This window comes from Chionomys nivalis, chromosome 5 (assembly GCF_950005125.1).
Source record: "Chionomys nivalis chromosome 5, mChiNiv1.1, whole genome shotgun sequence".
NCBI lineage: Eukaryota > Metazoa > Chordata > Mammalia > Rodentia > Cricetidae > Chionomys > Chionomys nivalis.
Genome location: NC_080090.1, coordinates 78615736 through 78638315, shown reverse-complemented (window position 1 = coordinate 78638315; position 22580 = coordinate 78615736). Strand labels below are relative to the sequence as shown.

General features: G+C 34.0%; 1 protein-coding gene across 3 annotated transcripts in view; it reads left to right on the top strand.

Moving 5' to 3' along the window:
* Positions 1-22580, top strand: part of Kcnt2 (potassium sodium-activated channel subfamily T member 2) — a 367931-nt gene that overhangs the window by 330086 nt on the left and 15265 nt on the right. Inside the window, exons 23-26 of one of the 3 annotated variants that reach the window (XR_009057124.1) lie at positions 6590-6691; positions 8408-8456; positions 9534-9662; positions 22151-22280. Coding sequence is in view for 2 of the 3 variants with exons in the window: in XM_057769358.1 (XP_057625341.1) it covers positions 6590-6691; positions 8373-8456; positions 9534-9662; positions 22151-22451 (616 nt within the window). In the remaining variant the exon portion in view is untranslated. Of the gene's footprint in view, positions 1-6589; positions 6692-8372; positions 8457-9533; positions 9663-22150; positions 22452-22580 lie in introns of those variants that run through there. The other 2 variants (XM_057769358.1, XM_057769359.1) reach the window with 2 other exon arrangements.

The following is a 22580-nucleotide window of genomic DNA, read 5'->3' as shown; positions in this document are numbered from 1 at the left end:
TTTTCCCTTAAAAGAGTCAATAAAACAAAGTCAGAAAATGATAAATACCAACTATTCACACTTAACAGAATAGTTTCCTATGCAGGACTTTCGACTTTAGGGAACATCGAGGCATTGTAGACAATATGAGGTCTCATGGGAGGCTATGGGAAACAATGTGTTCTGTAGGAGAAGAATGTTTTCCATGGTATGTTGGGAGCCAGATGCAATGAAGGAATTTTCGAATTTAATCAGATATCTATTTGGCTCCTCAGTAGCTGTCACTGAGAAGTCCTAGGCAGCCAACCTGGACAGATGGATGAAACTGGTAACTGGCTATTCAAACTCTGGCTTTGGAATTTTCTCCATGGATAAAAAAGAGCTGTAGCTTGTCTAAGGACATGAAGAAAGTGATTCCATCAGATTTATGATTTTATATAACTGATATTATAACTCTGTACTTATCAAAAAGAAGGACTGTAGCATAATGAAATGTATTATGAGTAATTTCAATTATTCAGACAAGAGATAATGAAGGCTGGCAGGGTGCTTGTGATGATTAAAACAGAATTCTGGGCAAGAAATGACTGGTAAAATAGATGAGGTATTAATTTAGTTTAATACAAGGCAATATTGTAGTATGTATTATATAGGTGGTACTATGCGACTGAAGATATATATTTATATATTTGAATATTTATATTCATATTTACATACATATATATGTACATATATTTGAATAATGGACATACACTACACATGCACATGCATGGGTGGAGGTCACACGATAATTTGTAGTCTGTTCTCTCTTCCTACACCATTGAGAACTAAAATTGTACTTGGTTTGTTAGGCTTCAAGGCAGATGCTTTTATTTGTTGAGCTGTTTCCCCAACCAGAGAAGTGTGTTGAAAAAAAAAATAAGAAGGGATTTTTACAGAGACAGAGTTTAGCCACAAGATTTATCTTGAACTTCATAAAAAAGAGTGACTGAAGTAGAAGGCTAAAGAGGTAAATGAAAAAAGAGCCATCTAGAAAGCGATAATCATGTCAAAGATAAGGCCGATTGTTACAGTTTGAATTTTTCAGGGCAAGCTCTTTTAAGAGAAATTGCATAGGTAAATGTTAAAAAGCTACTAGAGTTAGGGACGTCAGGAACAGAAATGAAGGCATGTCAAAGAATTGTATCAAAGAGGATACAGAAGCCAATAATTTGTTCCAATGAGTCTTGATTTACATTTCCTCCCAAGCTATTCCTTTACATCTAAGAATTTGTAATCTCATTCCATATGGTCTTGGGTGAACAAAGAGCAAACAAAATATTCAAGAATAAATTTCTTGTTCTGAGAAAGGCATGTGTACATGATTGTTGGGAGCAGTGAGACCCCAGATCCTCAATTTCTTGTAATCCCCTGATCTGAGTGCCTACAGCTGCTCTGATCATGAGACCTTCAGGAGTTCCTGATGGCAGGAGAGTGGTTTCTGGTGGGTTTGGCTGGGGCGTGGCTATCTCTATATAATCTGCCCCTGAACACAATGAAGGGGGCATTCTTGGGGAATTCAAGGATGACCCGTGTCGCTGTCTCTCTGTCTGTGTGTTTGTGTATTTTAACCTCCAGTCCCCTTACCAGAAGCTCGCGAACTGGGTGCCAGCGCACAGAGCACAGACACGGGGGCACGGTGCGTGGCAAATTGGAGGTCTCCACCGAGATATCTGCACAAATGATCACAAATCTAATAAGAAGATAGGTGGGAACAAGTGCATTAAATCACCTTAAATCGTTAAACAATGACTTACATAAAGTGCTTTAGATAAATGCTTATCAAGAAAATAGGTCATCAATGATGATTCATTTGAATACTAGATTCTGTTAGAAAGGAGTGTTTTCTGTTAGTGGAGTGGAACTGAAGACCTTATGTCAGATAGGCAACTATTCTACTTCTAAATTATATGTCCGTTTCAGAAGTACTAGAGTATTTTTGGCTCAATGTTTGTTTCTTAAACATTTTAATGAAAATAGAAATACATTACTTTCCACCTTTACTTTCCTCCCTCCAGCCCTTTCCTGATTCCTTTCCATGTTTCTCCCAATGATTCTCATTCTGAAATTGACAGTTCTTTCTTTTCTTTATTATTATTATTATTTTTACATACATATAAGCATATATATGCACAAACATATATGTGCACAAATATGTAAATACAACCATTTTTGGTATTTGTGTTTCTATGGTTTCACAGTTGACCACTCTATTGGATAATAAAGAAAGTCTAATTCTCCCTCTTTCAACAGTCATTAGTTAGCTTAACTCTTTGTTGAAAGGTGGGATTCCATGAAATCCCCCCCCCAACATTAGCATGTCCATCAATAATACCACTGTTCTGGTCTTGGTTATTCAGCCGTTTCTAAGAGTGACAGTTTCACCTCAGATTTCCTGGTATTGTCTCCTGCAATCTTTTCTCCAACTCTTTTGTGATGTTCCCAGAGCTTTCTATGTGGGTGGGAGCTGTGTTGTGGATGTATCTGTTGGGGCTGGGATTACCAGGATCCACTGACCTCTACAATGTGGTTTTCTGTGATGATCTCCATTTGTAGTAGAGGAGTGGTAGTTTATCAATCAAAGGTTGAGAAATTAATAAGCCTAGGAAAGATGGCTCATGTACCACCATTATGGTTTTTAACAGGATTACAATAGTATGTTTGTGTTAGAAGCAATTATAGAGATAGCTAGTATGTCTTATAAAATACAAAGCAAGGAAAAATAAAGAAAGGGAACATTATAAAATAGAAATTAACAGTACACTCCTTAATATCTTCAGATCTCCATTAAGTAGCTCTAGTGAGAAAACAGAAACATTGAATATCCCTTATTTTTTCCTTTTAGTTTCTTGCTTGCGATTATGAAAGTTAAATGTGTTAATATCTTTAGTAAAATTTTGATGTAGGCAGCTACTAAATAGGCAACAATTCAGTTGCTCAAATAATTCCATTGTCCACATGTAAGCCACATGCAGTTTATTACATGACTGTGAAGACTAGGAAGCATGCATATGGTGTGTGCTGTCATGGGACAAAGAGTCTAATGGAGACATCTATCAATAAACACCTTTAAAAAAGGAAGTAAGGAATTATAGATTTCAATTGTGTAAGGCAAGTAGTGGAAGGTCATTTTCAAGAGTAACTAGGGAAGGAAGGCCTTCTTAAAGCTCACAAAAAAGGCTCTGTGGAGAAGTAATAGTTGTGTTACAATAGCAACTGAGCCTGTGCAGTAAAATCATGGGAAGTGACATTCCAGAAGAAAGATATGAAGTCTTTAAGACTTTAATATATTAAAAAATAATGGTGATAAAATGTCATTTTGTCTAATTAGTTGCTGTCTATAAAATATCTTTAGATATTTTCTTTATCGCAATCACAATGAAATAAGAATGCCAAAACAATCTCATTTCATGAGCAGAAATACTAAATACTGTCTTCAAGGTCATGCAACACCTGAGCAGCATCACTTGAGCCAAACCCTATTACATGATTCTTTCGATCACTGAGCCATGCCATAGTGCACTACATTTTTATCATTTTAACAGATGGAATTCACTGCCAATCTTAAATTTGGAAAAGCATTTTAAATAATGTGATTAAACTGGAAAATAGTCTAGCAGGATTAACCTGTGCAAAGAAATCATGATATACCTGAGAACTTCCACACTAACCCACTAACCTGGTGGGGGATTTAAGTTCGTTTGACAACACATTCTAAAGATGAGAATATTTCTGATTTTGTGAATGAGGAAAGTTTTTCTTATTTATGAATCTCTGCTTCCGTATTCTCCAGGCAGGTCTATAAAAGCCTAATTATAGGGTAAATGTACTCAATATAAAATCAGATGCTGAGCTGCCAAGAAAGACAGATTAGCTAGCAGTGCATGGGAGCTGTCTTGTGGTAACAAAGACTTGAGGTTAGAAAATGTCAGATTTGAGATCTAACTAGTGTTAAAGGAGTACAGTTTAGCAGGAGAAATAAAAGAAGACTGTACTAGTGGTATTTTTGAAAATCTGGTAGATATGCAGATTATGGAGGAAGTCACCATGTTCTTTCATTGATGAATTAGTTTTTTTTTTTTTTTCCCAAGATTTACTAGTTAGGTTACTGTTTTATGATAGGGTATTCATGAGCTAAGATGAGCTAAGTTGACCTAGTGGTGTTCAGGTTAAACTCATGAGTGGATTTAAGGTTAAACATAAAAGTGAGTATAGGGGCTTTGATTAGAAATCAAAGAGAAAAAGGTTAAAGTCCCAAGCTCAGTTCTTTACTGACACAATGAGTAAGCAGGAGAAAATCTGGAGTGCAATCATGTTCTTGAGCCACATACCTGTTGTTGGACATCCCAATATATTTGTTTTCTTTCTTTCTTTTCTTTTTTTTTTTTTTTTTGGTTTTTCGAGACAGGGTTTCTCTGTGGTTTTGGAGCCTGTCCTGGAACTAGCTCTGTAGATCAGGCTGGTCTCGAACTCACAGAGATCCGCCTGCCTCTGCCTCCCAAGTACTGGGATTAAAGTATATTTGTTTTCTTTGTGAACAGCGAATTTGTGAACATGGAGGTGCAAATACCTCTCTGTTATGTTCACTTAGAGATTGGTCATGACACATGGTACAGAAGAACTTTAATGAAGTTATTGTTTCGCTATATGAAAAACCACCATACTGATTCCCATAGTGCAGTGGTTCTCAACCTTCCTAATGCTGTGAGCCTTTAATCCAGTTCCTTATGTTGTAATGACCTACAACCATAAAGCTATTTTTCTACTTCATATCTGTATTTTGCTATTGTCGTGAATCATATTGCATATATCTGATATTCAAGGTCTCTAATTTGTGACCACAGAGGGGTTGTAATCCATAAGTTGAGAACTATTGCCACTGTGGTTGCAGGTTCTTTTCTGGACATCTCTCTGTGTGATTTATGATCATGGTCATGCAGAATAGCCTCAAACTCATTTTAAAGAAAAGAATATGAGGGGTTCTTATTTGAGATCCCTGAAATTTGCTACCTTAAAAATGGGGTCTTCAGTTTCTTCAAGAAATGGGTTTTTTAGTCACATAAGTATCTGTCTTCACTAGTAAAGCTTGCAGCAAAGAAGTAGTGCTTTTGAAGTTAATGAGTGGCAAACATAAGGTTAGCTTGTTAGCTTTCTCTCTTATGGTCTTTCTTTTCTTTTCTTTTTGTTTTTTTTGTTTTTGTTTTCGTTTTTTGAGACAGGGTTTCTCTGTAGCTTTGGAGCCTATCCTGGAACTAGCTCTTGCAGACCAGGCTGGCCTCGAATTCACAGAGATCCACCTGCCTCTGCCTTCTAAGTGCTGAGATTAAAAGCCAACACCACCAACACCGCCCGGCTGGTCTTTCTTTCACTTACTACATGTTACATTTTCTCCTTGTTTCTGTCCTTAGTAGGAAGATAATAGAGGTTTGTTTTGTTTTGAGGCAAGGTCTTCTGTATAACAGGATGGTCCTCCTGCCTCAACCTCACAAGTTTGTACCACACCATCCAAATAACAGTAGAGTTATGTTTAAAGAAAATATTGAGCATCATGGTATACTTGTAAATTTACATTTACATAAACTTTCTTTTGGAAACATAAAGGAACTTTTCTTTAAGTATGTGTGAGAGAGAGATCCTGAGGATCAGAAAGAGAAGTAAAATTAAATAATGGGGTGTGATGTAACTTTTTCTCTTTAATATGCTTCTCCAATGTGCCACGGCCTAGAGATCTTTGATGTGCCTATTTCTCTCAGTTGTGGAGTATGAGGAGTCCAAGGTCAAGTTGCTCAGTATTAGGGGATGGTAAAGGCACACATTTTTGTTCAGAGCTGGCACATGGTAGAAGGATGTCATCTATTGCAGCAAGAATAAATGCTTACACATGAAGAGGTTAACATTCTGAATTATGTGGTGGCCCAATAGATTCAGAAGGGCTATTAATGAAGATTAAAATGATATTTAAAATTTCATTTTTAAGCATACACATGTACGTACACTAACAAAAACATACAAAATCAATTTTAAAATAAGGTTGGAGGTGCAGGGACATCAAGTACCAGTTTTGGCTCTCAGCAGGTTAGTAAAACCAGGCAAACTTGAAAATTCTTTCAAGGTTTTCTGCTCATTGGCTAAGCACATACAAACTGTCATTAGCTTGTAAGATATCAGGCACTGAGTGGGACATGGGTGATGCTCATGTGACTGGCTAGAGCTTTGGGGGTAGGGTTGGGCTAGTTTTTTTTTTTTATTGCCCATGATCTCTTTTCCCTTTTTTTTAAATTAAATAAATGGATCAAAATTAAATAATTCAAGACCTGCCTTCAAAATGGAAAAATAATCTTGTTTTTTAGTATTGTTTAGCAAAAACTATAAAACCCATTTTTTGTAACCATCAAAAAGAAATAAAATAAGGTTGGAGAAGAATAAAGAGAATAAACAAAAAGAAAAAATAAAATAAGGTGGGGCATAATTATTATTAATAGTTGAAAAAGTATTTTTGCCAAGAGAATTTGCCCCCATAGCAGTGCATAAGATCTAAATGCTCACAGCTTTTCCCTCTGGTTCTGAACAGAAAGAGCGAGAACGAGGTTCTAACCTGGCCTTTATGTTTCGACTGCCTTTTGCCGCGGGACGAGTGTTCAGCATCAGCATGTTGGATACGCTTCTCTACCAGGTATACGATCTCTCTTCTTCATTCAAAATGCTTATTTTATATTTCACTTAGATTTTAAGTAAAAATAAGTGATAGTGATATTTTGAATTTTTAACTTAAAAGTTGAGTTGAAACAATTTAGTATGCTTTCATGATATTTACTTACATAAATGCTGATTTGAAATATTTTATTCAAAAATACTTTTTCAAATATGATCTGCCATCAAGTTCTCAGACCTGAAAATATACTAAAATCAGGAACAAGACAAAGCTGTCCACTCTCTCCATATCTATTCAATATAGTAATTGAAGTTCTCGCTAGAGCAATAAGGCAAGAAAAGGAGATAAAGGAGATACAAATTAGAAAGCAAGAAATCAACATTTTGTTCTTTGTAGATGATATGATAGTATATATAAGTGATTCCCAAATTCTAGCAGAGACCAGTTTTTAAGTCTTCTTTGGTTTGACTTTTGTTTCATGTTATCAAGAGACCAAAGTTAGATGTTTGTTTAAACTTCTGCCTAAACCCTCAATTAGAATTTGAAAGTTTTGAATTAGGGCTGACAAGATGGTGTAATTGGTGGGGTGCTTGTGGATAAACTTGGGGACAATACTTTGATCTCTGAGACCTACATTTTAGTAGAAAAGAAGCCCCTTGCCAAAGTTTCCCGCTGACTTGCCCAGGAAGCCTGTGGCACCCATGAACCCGTATTTATACACTGATATGTAGATAAAAATATAGCACTTTAAGTTCAGAATTATATCACAGTTTAAATCCAATATATACTGCATATGTCCACATTTGAATGTATATAACTTTAAAACACCCCATGATATAGCAAATGTTATTTGCTAAATTAGATTCATTTCTATTTTGGTAAACTTAATTCATTTCACTTAAATTTTTTCTAGCTACAACTTGTAACTTTATTTTACTATTTGTTTTGTAAAATACTTAACTAAAGAATTTCAGAGTTAGAAAATTGTAGAAAATAATTTATAATGTCCTAGAATTTTGGTTGGTTATAATGAAATATGAACTGTTAGGAATGATTTTCTTTGTGGATGCTGGCATTAGACCCCAGAGCCTAGTGTGTGTTAGACAGCTGCATCTCACTCCTATGGATGGCTTTTGATGATGTTATGTGTACACAATTGCTAATACCATATTTTATTTTCTTATTATCAAGTGATAGACACTGTTATTTTAAGAAAATATGAATCTTTTAAAAAGAGATTCTATTTTAACATGAGTAGCTTGGAAAAGAATACATGTAATAAAAAATAATAAAGGGACATCTGTAAATAGATATTGCCTTACCATTGGGCAGCTTAATCTTAGAGAAAAGACTGGTTGAAATATTTTAAGTATTTATTTTAATAGTTCTTAATTTCACCATTTTATTTCAGTTTAGAGACTTTTATTTTATTTTTAATTCATATAAAATGTTAGCATAATGTCTAATGAGCCAATGTCAGCATACATATTATCTGTAAATAACAAGTATTTCATATATTTCTTTAGGATCAGCTTAACTTTTAATGGCTATTTAAGAAGTTGAAATGTATTTTTATCTCTTTTTATTGAGGCTTTGCAGAAGTGATTGAAATAAATTTTTCAGAAATATTCATATGTTCACCTTCCTCATTATTCTCTATACCTTACATACATAATCTATACATATTCTGCTTATATTGCAGTCATTTGTGAAAGATTATATGATTTCTATCACCAGACTTCTGCTGGGACTGGACACCATACCAGGATCGGGGTTTCTTTGTTCTGTAAGTTAACTATGTCTGGAAGAGTGGAGAATTCTAATAGAGAGTTTGGAGATTCACCTACCATGTGCCTTTGGTGACTAATCTATAATCACATTTATTTCCTCATGTGTCCAAAGTGTTATCTGGGGCTTTCTAATTCAAGAAAACTCTTTAAACTTTAAATCCATTATATGCTGTTTTAGTGGACTAGGAATTTCAATTAATATCATTGCAAAAAATAAAAACATTTTATATAAATCGAGTAACACATCTCACTGATGGTGTTAACAGTTTGAAAATGACCTATCCAAGACTTGTTTGCTGCTTTGTCCTTAAGCAGGATGACTCTGGCATTAACTCCATTGTTCCACTGTTACCTCTCCCTCCCTCTCTGTTGATATATCTCTTTCTGGGAAGTGATCTTCTTGTGTTGCTCAGACTGTCTTTCATACTGCTAGAATGAAAGAATGCTCTAATCCAGCCCTTTGTAATATCAGGGAGAACAGACTTGTGGCGTTATACCTTGTTAAAACTTTTTGTTTTGTAGAGTGTAGTGAATAAAATACAATAGATTGCTAATGGTTCAAATGTCCAAGCAACTAGGACAGATGAGATATCTAGTTTCCTGTTTGTAGCCCTGTGTTCCATCTACCATAGATTTGCTTGTGCACATTTAGTAACTCTGGTGCATGTGGAATAGGACTTTTATTACTAGAGTTCTGTACCTTACATTTTTAGCTTTAGGAAACTCTGTCTACTAAGTGTCAGTGTCAATTTTGTCGTAACATCTTGAACATCTCCACACTGTTTACCCCATCTTCCAGGTCCCTACCAATATTGTGTTGACTACTTTTATTGCACCAATATAATTTCATATTGCCCCAGACTGACTATTTAACATTTCTTGACTTTGGATGAACTCCCAGGATAAGCTGAGATGTAGCAAAATAAATAATCCTAATGAATGAACAAGCTATTATGAAATACTGCTTGGAAACTTCAAAATATATATGGATGCAGCTTTTCAGAAGAGAAAAATGACCAGTGGGTGTTTTATTCTTAAAAATTGATTGTGTGAATCATTCATATGCATTATAGATGAAGATCACTGAAGATGACTTGTGGATCAGAACATATGCCAGACTCTACCAGAAGTTGTGTTCTTCTACTGGAGATGTTCCCATTGGGATCTACAGGACGGAATCTCAGAAGCTCACTACATCTGAGGTTTGGAACTGTAAAAGCCCCTTTGCTGTGTTTACTCTGATCAGTATAGTTCTTCAGAATCATAATAACTGATTTCACCCAAATGCAAGAGGAAGTGAAAAGGAGTCCTCTATAAAATCACAGCGTAAATTTTCAATAGCTTAAATCTCAGCTATTTCACAAAGTATTGCTGGGAAGAGGATTTTCCAACATTTGACGATATTGGGTTCCAGCCTCCTTTTCTAGATCCAAGATTAACCACTGGTAGAACATTTTAAAGAATCACAACAAATATGTCACCCTAAGATTCTGTGATAGAAAAAAGTCTCCAAATCACCTATTTTTCTAATATATTTTCTGATTGCATGTGTTAGCATTTGGATGGAAGCAAAGCAAGGAAAGTCATTAAGGATCAAAATTCATGCTTCTCCATTTCTACACTGAAAATAATATAAATCCATAGAAAAGTCTAGAAACAGAACCTGATTTCTTAAGGATAGAGAATAATTTTTATCAGGAACTAGAACCTGCTAAAATGGAATGATTTTGATGAGCACCTGCAACAGAGAATATATTTTAAATTTATCTCATCTTTTGGTTTTGGATAAGTTTTATAATCTTAGGAAAATCCAACTCTTTAATTAGATTATTTTATGACATAAATCTTTGATAGATATACTATCCTATATCATATATATATACATATATATAAAATATTTCTTAACATAAAATTTGGTTCATATTCTTCAAGTGTGTCTTTTCGAATTCCAAAGTTATAATAAATTACAAACACATTTTGGCTAGCTGAATCTTTTCCTCTTAAAAAAATCACATAGGGTTGACATCAATGATCTTCATTTTACCAGTCAAAGTAATCATTGAAAATATGATCAAATAAAAAATTTGCACATTTTACAGAAGTTAGCATACATTTAAAATAAGATGTTTTTTGTCTAGTTATAATTATATATTTACATAGATGTGTACTATGGCCATCTGAATGTTTTTTGTGAGATGTTGTTAGTTGCTCTATTGTTTAATATGTATTCGTTGCCATTTTTACAGCCATATTTAAGTTTTTCTTTGAACATAGACTCTGAGTTGCACTTCAGAAAGAGCTCTTTCAAAGAAGGAACCATCTACACAATAGTTGACTGGAGAGACATTCAAGACATGTAGTAGTTTGGCAAATATGACTACAGATTTTGGAATAGACAAAAATATTACTTGACTATACTGTAAATAAAAAACTCTTGTTATATGTAATTTAACATTTCCTTAGTTTTCTATGATTTTCATAGTAGCATACAATACCTTCAACAGTTTATCAAAGTGGAAACTTTAGTGGTTAGAAAGATTGCTCTGTGGTAAAAAGTACATACTGCTTTTCCAGAAGAGGGTCATGCATTCCTGTGCATAAACTCTCACATAGACACATATTCATATACAAAATATAAATAGTAGAAAAAGATCTTTTTAATAAAAATTTTATTCTGACATTTTTAAAGACTGTCTAGCCTAGAATCTCCATACTAGTAGGTTTGTTGTCTTGGAAGAGTCTACTTTGGAATTCTTGGGAATTTGAACAATGTGTCTTCCTCAGGACAGAAGGAGCAAGGTATTCTGGGATCACTAGAGCTTTCATGACCTAGTCACTATTTAGTAGTGCTGTCTCCAAATACCCATTCATTTTCCTGTGGCTTTCAATTTCACATATTCTTTAAAAGTGGAACATAAAAATTCAGTGTAATACAAATATTTTTAAATTGTTCGTAGTGATTACAAAATAGATTTCTTTAGAATGTTGATGTAGTCTTTACCTTTATGAGAGCAGAAAATCTTCAGGAAACTTCCTGAGGATATGCTACTCATAAATGCATATACAAGCAATTGTCAAGTAAAACATTTGTAAATTTAGTAAAATAACATCAACAATAAAATATATTATATTAATAGAATAAATACCAGTCCCTGTCTTGTGTAGCTACACAGATTATATTTAATTATAATGTTCCTGAATGTTACTTCAGGCTGCTTTTGTATGTATTATTACTAATAGTAAGTGTTTAATGCAAATGGTTATTAACAATATTCTCTTTTCCACAGAGTGGTTCATTTATTTTCTACCATTTATTTTAGTATCTATTATACTTAGCCAATTTTAATAAAGCAGAAACAGTCTGCTTTATTAAAACAATCCGAGGAGGATAAGGACACCTGACTTAGATCAAAAGTTTTACAAAGTAAGCACATTGTTGCATTATGAGTGTAATATGGCTATATGTTGTATTTTGTCCTTGTTGCTGTTCCTTGTATGTACAGTTCAGTCATTGTCTAAACTGCATTTTGTGTATTTCTTTTTCCCTTTTTTGTGTCAGTCTCGAGAAATAGCATCGCAAGTAAGTATCGTCTGTTTGTTGCATTCCTCAGTGTAGAATAGAAACTAAATGTAGAAGTGCGTGTAAAAAATATATCATACCTAAAGGTTCATCCATACTTTCTTTTCAAATTAGCTTATTTTATTATCCACAAAATATTGTTAAATAGTATTGCATTTGTCTTTGGATTACATTTATTAATTCACTTTGGGCCCTTTCCAAATTTAAATTTATCAGTTGCATAATACTATAACAAACATTGAGAAATTAATGACCATAGCAACCAGTAGTCAAAACATTTTTTTGTGGTTTTTTTTAAGTTCATAGTCTGTCCTGACAGGATTATGGTGTGTAATTAGTTTGCATCTATTAAAAAGTTCAGAGCAAAAAAGCATAACTTAAGATACTAGTTGAAGCTTTGGAAAGACACTAAGAATAAAAAGGCATATTAATAAACTAAGTACTTTTTTCTAGATTTTTATCATAAGAATGAAATTCCAAGTTGTATTCACAGTTTATTATTTTGCATTATTAAAATTTATAATGGAAGATTTCTCAAAATATTCGTTTTTAAGCATCCTGAAAAGTAGTTGTATTTTGACTTTTCAAAGTCTACAGAATTTAAACGAGTGTCTAGAGAACTCCGATCTTGTCTTCAGGGTGTCTGTGATTGGAGACCTATAAGCCAGTCTAAACAGAGAGATTTCAGGAGCTGCTTTACTTGATGAGATGTGTAATAATGAACTAAGAACGTTCCTCCCAAATCCGTTTTAGGGCATTTCAAGTATGTAATATATTAATATTAACTGCATTCACAATGGCTTATATAACACACCCAGAGGTTATAGATGATTGTACCTTGAACTAACACTTTACAATTCCCACATTTCTTTCTTTCTTTCTTTCTTTCTTTCTTTCTTTCTTTCTTTCTTTCTTTCTTTCTTTCTTTCTTTCTTTCTTTCTTTTTATTTCTTTTTTGTTTTCTTTTCAGATTTTTGTAAGTAGAGATGGCTTTCATTCCTGGCTACTCAGACCCAAGTAATCACACAGAAACTATACTAAGTATAAGACTGCTTGTCCAATTGCTCAGGCATATTCCTAACTAGTTTTTACCTCTTAAATTAGTCCATTTATATTAGTCTTTGTGTTGCCATGGCATTGCCTCATCTTCTATATGTCTTGTTTCTTTGGTGACTGGCTGACATCTGCTTGACTCCACCTATTATCTCTATGTATCTCTGTTCGAATTTCCTGCCTGGTTTGACTCTGCTAAGCCATTGGCCAAAATAACTTTATTTATCAACTAATAAAAACAAAATATATACAGAAGGACTACCCTAGTAGTCTCCCCTTTTCTGTCTAATTATAAAGGAAGGTTTTACATTTAACATAGTAAAATTTACATATACAGTTATTAAGCAAGAATTATAGTTATAATATTTAGTCTATTTACATTTGGAAAATTAAGAAAAATACTCTATCATATATCCTATCTTTGTGAGCCTAAAGTTTGGTATCTAATTTTTATTTTATCGTAACTAAGGAAAGCTATAATTATAACTATCTAGTCTTTAACCCCATCAAAGACCCAAGAAAGATATAATACTACTTAAGTAAACAGGAAGTACATTATAAACAACTTCCAAAGTTACAGAAATAATAGACATCTAACTTCCTGGACAGTCACCTAAAGTTCTTTTGTAACTGTGGGTCATCCATCTTCAACTGTGGGCCCATAATGTCGGACAGACTTTTCAGTGAAACAGATCTATTCTGTCTTATAATGGCAAAGTTTGTCAGATGCTTTCTTCTGTATCCTGAAAAACACATCTGGCAGTTTCTTCTATGAAGCAGAAACCCTGCGGGATCATCCTGTCTTTTGAAAATTCATCATTAATTTTTCTGTGGGTCCTGCTTGTCCAATCATACAGCAAACCATCAAGCAGTCCAGGCAAGAACAGTTTTTGCCCAAATGGCTAGCCTTGCCACACTGAAAGCAAATTAAAAGTCTCTTCAATTCCCATCAACATTTCTACAGTAATTGGTGCTGCCAGAAGCAAGTATATTTTACTGTTGAGAAAAGCCTGTTCTTAAAACATTTTAAATTCTATAGGTCTTTAAGTGTTGGAGATTATCTAACTGATATATATCTCTTCATATCTAGAAAACTTAATTGACTACAAGTTTGACTATTATCAATCATTATCTATTAATCTGTAATTTTTAATTATGTATTACATTTTAAAATGAGATATATAAAAATAATACCTTAAATAAAAGAAGTATGTATATTACAAAATTGATCTTAAATTTTTATCAATAAACCAAAGTCCATGCCATTGTAAAATAGGCATTTCCATATCATATTCACCTCTTTTAAAGAAAGAGATTGACTGTGACCATCAAGCATTTATATCCAACCTCTTTTTGGATATAAATTTGTTTATAAGCAATCATTTTGGGAATTCTGATGTAGTTTTCTTCAAACTGCTTCTTGCTGTTTGTTGGGCAATTATTTTTAGGGTTCACAAAGACCTTTCATGGGATCTTGTTCCATCAAATCACATTAGCCTTGAAGGAATCTACAGGTTCTTGTCCTCTGTGGAAACAAAACTAGAACCTCTTTTCTAAAATAACATATCTTTAGATTAAGATTTTGAAATTAAGATAGCTTTAAAATATATATGTTGGTTTAGCTAAACAGCCTCAGAATCAAATGGTTTTTAGCTGTTAACTCATTAACAGTGAAAAAATCAACAGAAAGCACAATAATACACATAATCTAGACTCTCGGTTCATATTCAATCTTTATGTGGCTTATTTTTCTCTATTACTTTTTAATGTTTATTTTCTTTACTCCTTTAATCTATATTTCCTAGTTCATGCTCTTCCTTCTTTCTCTCTCCTAAGGCCATATACATTTATCCAATACAGTGACCCATTCAGAGGTCTTTTTTATCTTAATCTGTTTTATTATTGTGTATCTATAATCATTTTCTGACCAGGAGAGGTTTTCTTTTTTTCCTATGAAGGCAAGAATACAACTAAGGCTGCAGCTTTGCTTGTTGACTATGCCCTGTCCAATCTGGCAGAGATATGTTCACCACCTCTGAGAGCCATGCTCACTGCCCCAGCTGGGTTGTTTGGGGTTTTCCATGAGTATCCTTTGATCAACAATACAGTTAGATGTAACCCATGCCAGAATCTAGGTGACTTATTTTGTGATAAGATATGACCAGTATAACTCTCTCTTCCTAGTTGTTTGGTGAGTCCAGTCAGATCACTTCCTTTTTGTATATATTTTAGGAAGCATCTACTGTAGTAGGTTTCCATGTCCCCCGCCCCCGCAAAACTAGCCCTTAGTTTTACGTGTCCCTCCCCATATTCTCTCTTTCATATCTGTCTTCCATTCTCCTTCCCATTTGATCCACTAACTTCAGACTTTACCACCTGCTCCCATCCATGTGTAACTATTTATTCTATTTGCTCTTCTTAGGGAGATCTAACACACACACACACACATACACACACACACACACACACACACACAGAGTAACTTATTATACATCTAACTACTGTGGTTGTGTGGATTGTAGCCCGCTTATTGAAGACTTAACACCTAATATTCACATATTAGTGAATATATATAATCTTTTCCTTCTAGAGCTGTGCAGTATAATTTGCGACCAAGAAATGGTGATACCTCCAGCAGTTCTTTCACTATTCAAGAGAGTTTAAACTATTTAAGATATTTCTGTGTTTCCATAGTAGGCTGACTATGGGCTTTTCAAGAACTGTAAAGAATTGTGATGGAATTTTAATGAGATTTCCCTTTATTTTGATAATTGCTTTTAGGACAACTGCAAATTTTACTATATTAATCTTTCCTATCCATGATCATAGGAGACCTTTCCATCTTCTGGTATATTCTTCAATGTCTTAAAATTTTTATTATACAAGTCTTTCACTGCTTGGTTAGGATCACCCCAAGAAATTTTTGAGGTTTTTGGCAAAGCTCTTGTTCCCCTGATTTTTTTCTCAATCAGTTTGTCATTTGTATAGAGAAAACCTACTGATTTCTGTGTACTAATTTTGTTTCCTGTTACTTTGTTGAAAGTGCTTATCAGCTTTAAGAGTTTACTGATGGATGTTTTAGGGTATAGTGATACAATTATATCATCTGGAAATAAAGATACTTACAGTTCTCCTTTTTCTTTTTTTTTCTTTCATTTACTTTTCCTACCCATTTTAACATAACATTTTAAATAATATAAAATTTAACTTCTCTTTTAAAACACTGTAAATTATTTCTTTTAATTTTTATTTATAAAATGAAGATGAGAACTATATATTCTGTCTCTATTAAGGTGAAAACTAGCCATCCTGCCAAAATAAATTAACAGATTCAATATAATTCCTACAACAATGTCAACACAGTTCTTCACATAAATTACAAAAACAAAATAAAATAAAATTTCATTTATAAACACAAAACCCAAGTTAGTTATCTCCAGCAGATCATTTATTATCCAAAATTGTTTTTAGTTCTCCTTTTTCTATTTTTATCCCCTTGATTGATATCATCCAGTTACTCTGGACTTCAAATACTCTACTAAGTGGTAGGGAGAGAGTGGATTGGAGTAGAAATGCTTTGAATTTCTCTCCATTTGAGTTGATGTTGGCTATGGACTTGCTGGAAATTGCCTTTATTATGTTGATATATGTCCCTTGTATCCCTTTTGTATCATTAAGGGGTTTGTATTTTGTTAAAGGTGTTTCTGTGTGTGCATGTGTGTGTTTAATTAGATGATCATGCACTTTTTTGTATTTCAATTTGTAGATATTATAAATGTCATTTATCAATTTGTGTATGGTGAGCCATTTGTGCAATGTTGGGAGAGAACCTACTTGACAAGATGGATTATTCTTTTCATGTATTCTTATATTTGGTTCACAAGTCTTTCATAGAGTATTTTACATATATATTCATAAGGAAACTTCGCTGTAATCCTTTATTTGCTGGATCTTTATGTGGATTTGTTATCAGGATAAGTGCGATCAAATAAAGAATTGGACAATTTTCCTTCTGTTCCTATTTTATGGAGTAATTTGAAGATTATTGTCCTTAACTTTTTATTTGAAACTCTGGTAGAATTCTGTGCCAAGGCCATTAGCCTTGGAATATTTTTTGGTTTGGAGACATCTATTTATAGCATCTATGTCAATGGGTCTTATAAATCTGTTTAAATTGCTTTACTGGTCTTGCTTGGTGGTAGTATATTTTAAGAAAATTTCAATTTTTAAAATATTTTCCAGTTTAGTGGATTATAGGTTTTTAAAGTATGTCTATATAATTCTTTTAATTTCCTCAGTTTTGGTTATATCCTGCTTTTGTCTCTAATTTTGTTAATTTTAGTATTTTCTCTCTACCTTTTACTTAATTTGTCCAATCGTTTGTCAGTTTATTGATTTTCTGTAAGTACCAATTTTTTGTTTCATGTTTGTTTTTTTTTTTTTTTTTTTTTTTTTTTGGTTTTTAGAGACAGGGTTTCTCTGTGGTTTTGGAGCCTGTCCTGGAACTAGCTCTGTAGACCAGGCTGGTCTCGAACTCACAGAGATCTGCCTGCCTCTGCCTCCCGAGTGCTGGGATTAAAGGCGTGCGCCACCACCGCCCGGCTGTTTCATGTATTTTTTGTATTGGTTCTCTATTGTTTCTATTTTTAAATTGCATCCTTGAGGGTTTTGTTTTTTTTTAGGATACTTTATGTTTTTGGATATAATTTCCTCTTTTCTTCCACAGATTTTAGGGTTGTTTTTAAGTTATTATTATGACATCTCTACAGTTTTTGATGTAGGAACTTAATGCTATATTAATTTGCCTCTTTGAACCTTTTTCATTGTTTTTTATAAGTTTGGGTATGCTTATTTTCATTTTTATTCAATTCTAGAAGTACTTTAATTTCTTTCTTAATTTGTCTTGAGTCAGTTTTATTTTCTAGTGAATTTTTCAGTTTCCATGAGTGTAGTAGGAGCTGTGGGCCGCCTTCCTGCCACCCAGCTCCCGGCCACCTGGCTAGCTCATGCCCCAAAATAGCAACACACAAACTGTATTCTTTTAAACACTGCCTGGCCCATTTCTATTAATGTGTGTAGCACCTTGAGGTGAGCTTACCAGGAAGATTCTAGGCTATGTCCATCCTGGGTCGGAGCTTCATCGCGTCTGCCCTGGGGAAGAGCAGCATCGCGTCTGAGCTCACTTCCTCTTCCTCCCAGCATTCTATTCTGTCTACTCCACCCACCTAAGGGGATGGCCTATCAAATGGGCCAAAGCAGTTTGTTTATTGACAAGTGACCTTCCTCCATCACACGAGTTTGTAACTTTTTCATTGATGGTGGTATCAGGCTTTAGTACATGATGGTCAGATAGGTTGCAGTGGGTTTTCCTATTTTGTTTTGTTTGCTTGCTTTTTCTTTTTATTTATTTATTTTTTATGTATTGAGACTTGCTTTGTTTCTACATATTTGGTTGATTCCAGAGAAACTTTTTTGAGAAGATATATTATTTTTGTGTTTGGGTGAAAATTTCTTGAAATATCTATTAGATACTTTAGGTTTATAATGTCAGTTGGCCCCAGAATTTTTGTTTATATTTTGTCTCATTGACCTGTGTCCTGGAAAATGTGGTTTACTGGTTGCCCAAACTCACTGTAAAAATCAATGTGTGAGAGTCCGGTTACTGCATGTACTGGCTTTGTGGGAGCCTAGTCTGTTTGGAAGCTCACTATCCTAGACCTCGATGGAGGAGTGGGGAGGACCTTGGACTTCCCACAGGGCAGGGAACCCTGACTGCTCTTTGAACTGGAGAGGGAAGGGAAGGGTGATGGGGGGAGGGGGAGGGAAATGGGAGTAGGTGGAAATTTTTAAGTAAAAATAAAAAAAAAAAATCAATGTGTGATTTTAGCTGTAGTACTCTTTCTTTTATCAGTTTGGGTACCCTTTTGTTTTATGCATACATATGTTTAGAATTACAATTTCATTTTGGAGGATTTTTTCTTTGGTGAGCATGCTATTTTGGGTATAAATTATTTATTATTTTAAATACACATTTTATTATTTTTGTAAAGACATACATTTGGTGCTTTTCTAAATCATGACAAGTTTTGTGAATTTTAGAAAATAATGTGCCATTTAAAAATAAAAATTTAAATATGTAAAAACTTATTATAACACACGTATAAAATTTTCATAAACCACTTCACAGAAAGTATATTTGTAATGGGGTAGAGATATACTTTTTTTTTTTAAAAAAGAGCACCTGATGTACGGGCATGACATTTTGAGTTGGCAACCCCAATACCCATGTCAAAATTTTGTGTGTAGCCCTCTATTTCTTATTATCAAGCATTGGAGATTCTGCTGATAAAAAGATAAAAATACAGAGTTCTCTTACAGAATAATTGAGATGAACATTATAGAAAATATATATATATATTTAATATAAGTATTTTTCTGGTCTTCAAATTCATTACATATAACTAAATAGCAAGGTTGTTACTCACTGTTTAATATCCATTTTCCTTTTTTACTCTTCTCTCCGCCAAGGTCACAAGCCACATTACTACGTGTATAATGAACCCTGGCTGAGTTAAACCCCATGAGTCCTGTGTGATCCCAGAATGTCTGCCTTTAATCCTCTATTATTCTAATCCTCAAACCAGAAGTTCAGGATAAGTCCCTAAAGTGAAAACAGTGTTTCATTTCCTGTGCTGCACTGTGTCTCCTGCCTGGGGATGCTTAGTCCAGCACAGAATAGAGTGAGAAACATCAGGGGAAGAGACAGTAGGAAATTAATTCACAAATAGATATCTTTTCACACAATAGACATGAGATTTAATAACAGGAGCATATCAGCAATGCTGCTGTTTACACTGTGGTTAAACTTTATTACTTATGAATTATTACTGTCATCACTTTAGTTCAAAGTTAGAGATGAGAATGTTTTCTCTGTATGGCAATGTGTTAGATAAATTTTCAAAAGCTTGTGAGGGGTAGAGTATAAATATTACCATTTTATTTAAAACATTTGGTTTTCATACTGCACCTGAAACAGCTCTCTAATTTACTCATATCACTATAAAAGCTAACTATGCTTTTCATACGTGGTATTCAAAGGAGAAAGAAATGAAAATTTGTACTAAGAAACGTCTAAGATTTGACTTGATTTTCTGAAAAAAAAAAAACAGAATTGTTCTCATTCCTTCTTCTTCTTCTTCTTCTAGATAAAGCAACATCTATAAAGAGATGTTTGCTCATTGTGTAAACTTACAGGAAAGATGACTTGCAATTGTAAATGATTGTATATGTGAAATCATGATGTCCCCTTTATAGGGGATTTAGAGCAATGCTAAAGGTGGCCTTTTAAATATTGCTTTGATAACATATACATACATTTTGATTCATGTTTTAGATGTATGTATTTCACAATATTTGAGCCACGGGACTAAGAAGAAACATTCACAAAGACAAATAATGTTTTAATTCTGCTTGTAATAACATCAAATTCTTCCCCTGTCCCTTAATATTTATCATTGCATGATTCCAAGGTGCAAACAGTAAGTGATCTTATATGAACTCATGCACCTGGATAAGTTTCTCTGCAAAGTTTGACATAGAAGAATTTCAAGCATTTGTTCTTATAGGACATATTACAAACACTACTGAATAACTGTAGATAGTCCTTACTGTCTTATTGGATATTGCCCAATAATTTGTAAACTACTTGCACTCAAGGGGACTTAAGTTGTAATATTAACTCAGTGAGAACAAATAAGCTAAGATTTATAAAAGTATTCATGATTTAAAACCTTTAATGCTTCTAGCTTAATTTCTGAGACATAAAATCCAGTTTCTACATTTCTTTAATGAACTTTTCACCAAAACGTATGAAGTTTAAATGGACTATTTTATGTTACACAAATACAGCATTGTTTTGTAATAGGAATCTGATGAATTGTTGATATTTTGGCTGGGCTTAGGTGTATAACTATTTCCTAGCTTGATGCTACAGTTGTGGGCATCCACTGAGCCTCATAATTTATATTCATATTTAGAGGATGTATTAGGTCTACTTCCTGACTTAAATTGATAACTTAATTTCTATTACTTTGAAAGACAGTTGTCTATAACTGTGAAAGCTGCAGTTCCAGCAAGTTTTCAGACCTGGAGGGGAGCTCCATGGCAGATTCATTGGTTCAGAAGTTCTTTCCTGACATGTGCATGTTTCCATACAGTAAAAGTCTCATTGGCTAGGGTTACATTTCATGTGACTGCCTTGTATGAAAAGTGATAACACTGAAACAAAGAGAGGCTTTTACAGTACACAGCAGAATCCACAGAAAAGGAACAAGTTAGCACAGATGTGCTGAGGTTCCCCAGGGTTCATTTTTCTATGGAGGACAGCATGATTTTCCTATAAGCTGTTATCCCTGAAGGCATTCGAGGAAAAGTGGACTTAATGTAGATATCCTGGAACAAAGTTTAATCACAAAAGTGTTTTATGTGGTGGATAATGGATGCATGAATTAAAAAAGCTGTTTGGTTTTTCTTAGTGCATACGAGAATTAAGAGAAATTCCCATCTTATAAAAGTCATCTCATGGTCATATACAGAAGGATCATTAATATAAAATAAATGAGATTTTTCCCAAACAGATTTTATATCAGTTTTTTTTTTCATCTAAAACACTTGTGGCAAATGTAGCCTGCCTGTTGCCTGGACTGTACTTAAATGAAGTTATAAAATATATAGCTGTTTGTTTGTTTCAAGTATCTGTGTGCTAGTAATCGGTAATAGGAGAAAAATAGGTTACACATGAGCACACATGACATTGTCTTTTCCTAAAATACTAATACTAAGAAGATCTAGATGTTTTAATTTATTCACAATAAGCTCCAGAAATGTTTCTACAAGTTAATTAGTAAAATATGATTAGAATGGAATGTGTTTATTTTCTTTATCCTGTGGAAAAGCTCATGTGTATACAATTACACCAAGATCATAAAGGCGACTGATTTCAATTCTAGCAAAGACTTTTTTTCAAGTGCTAATTACCAATATGCATTTCTCTTAAAGTCTCAAATATCCATCAGTGTGGAAGAGTGGGAAGACACCAAAGACGCCAAAGAGCCAGGGCACCACCGCAGCATGCACCGCAACTCAACCTCCAGCGACCAATCAGACCATCCATTGCTGCGGAGGAAGAGCATGCAATGGGCTAGGAGGCTGAGCAGAAAAGGACCAAAGCATTCTGGGAAAACTGCAGAAAAAATAACCCAGCAGCGATTGAACCTCTACAGGAGGTCCGAAAGACAGGAGCTTGCTGAACTTGTGAAAAATAGGATGAAACACCTGGGCCTTTCTACGGTGGGCTATGGTATGCTTCTTAAAACTATACATGGGGACTCAGTTTTTACTATTACTGGTCACACAGTCGGCTCTGATATAGGAAAGAACTAGAATTTTGTTTGGAAATGCAATTACATGGCACTTTAATGAAAATCTC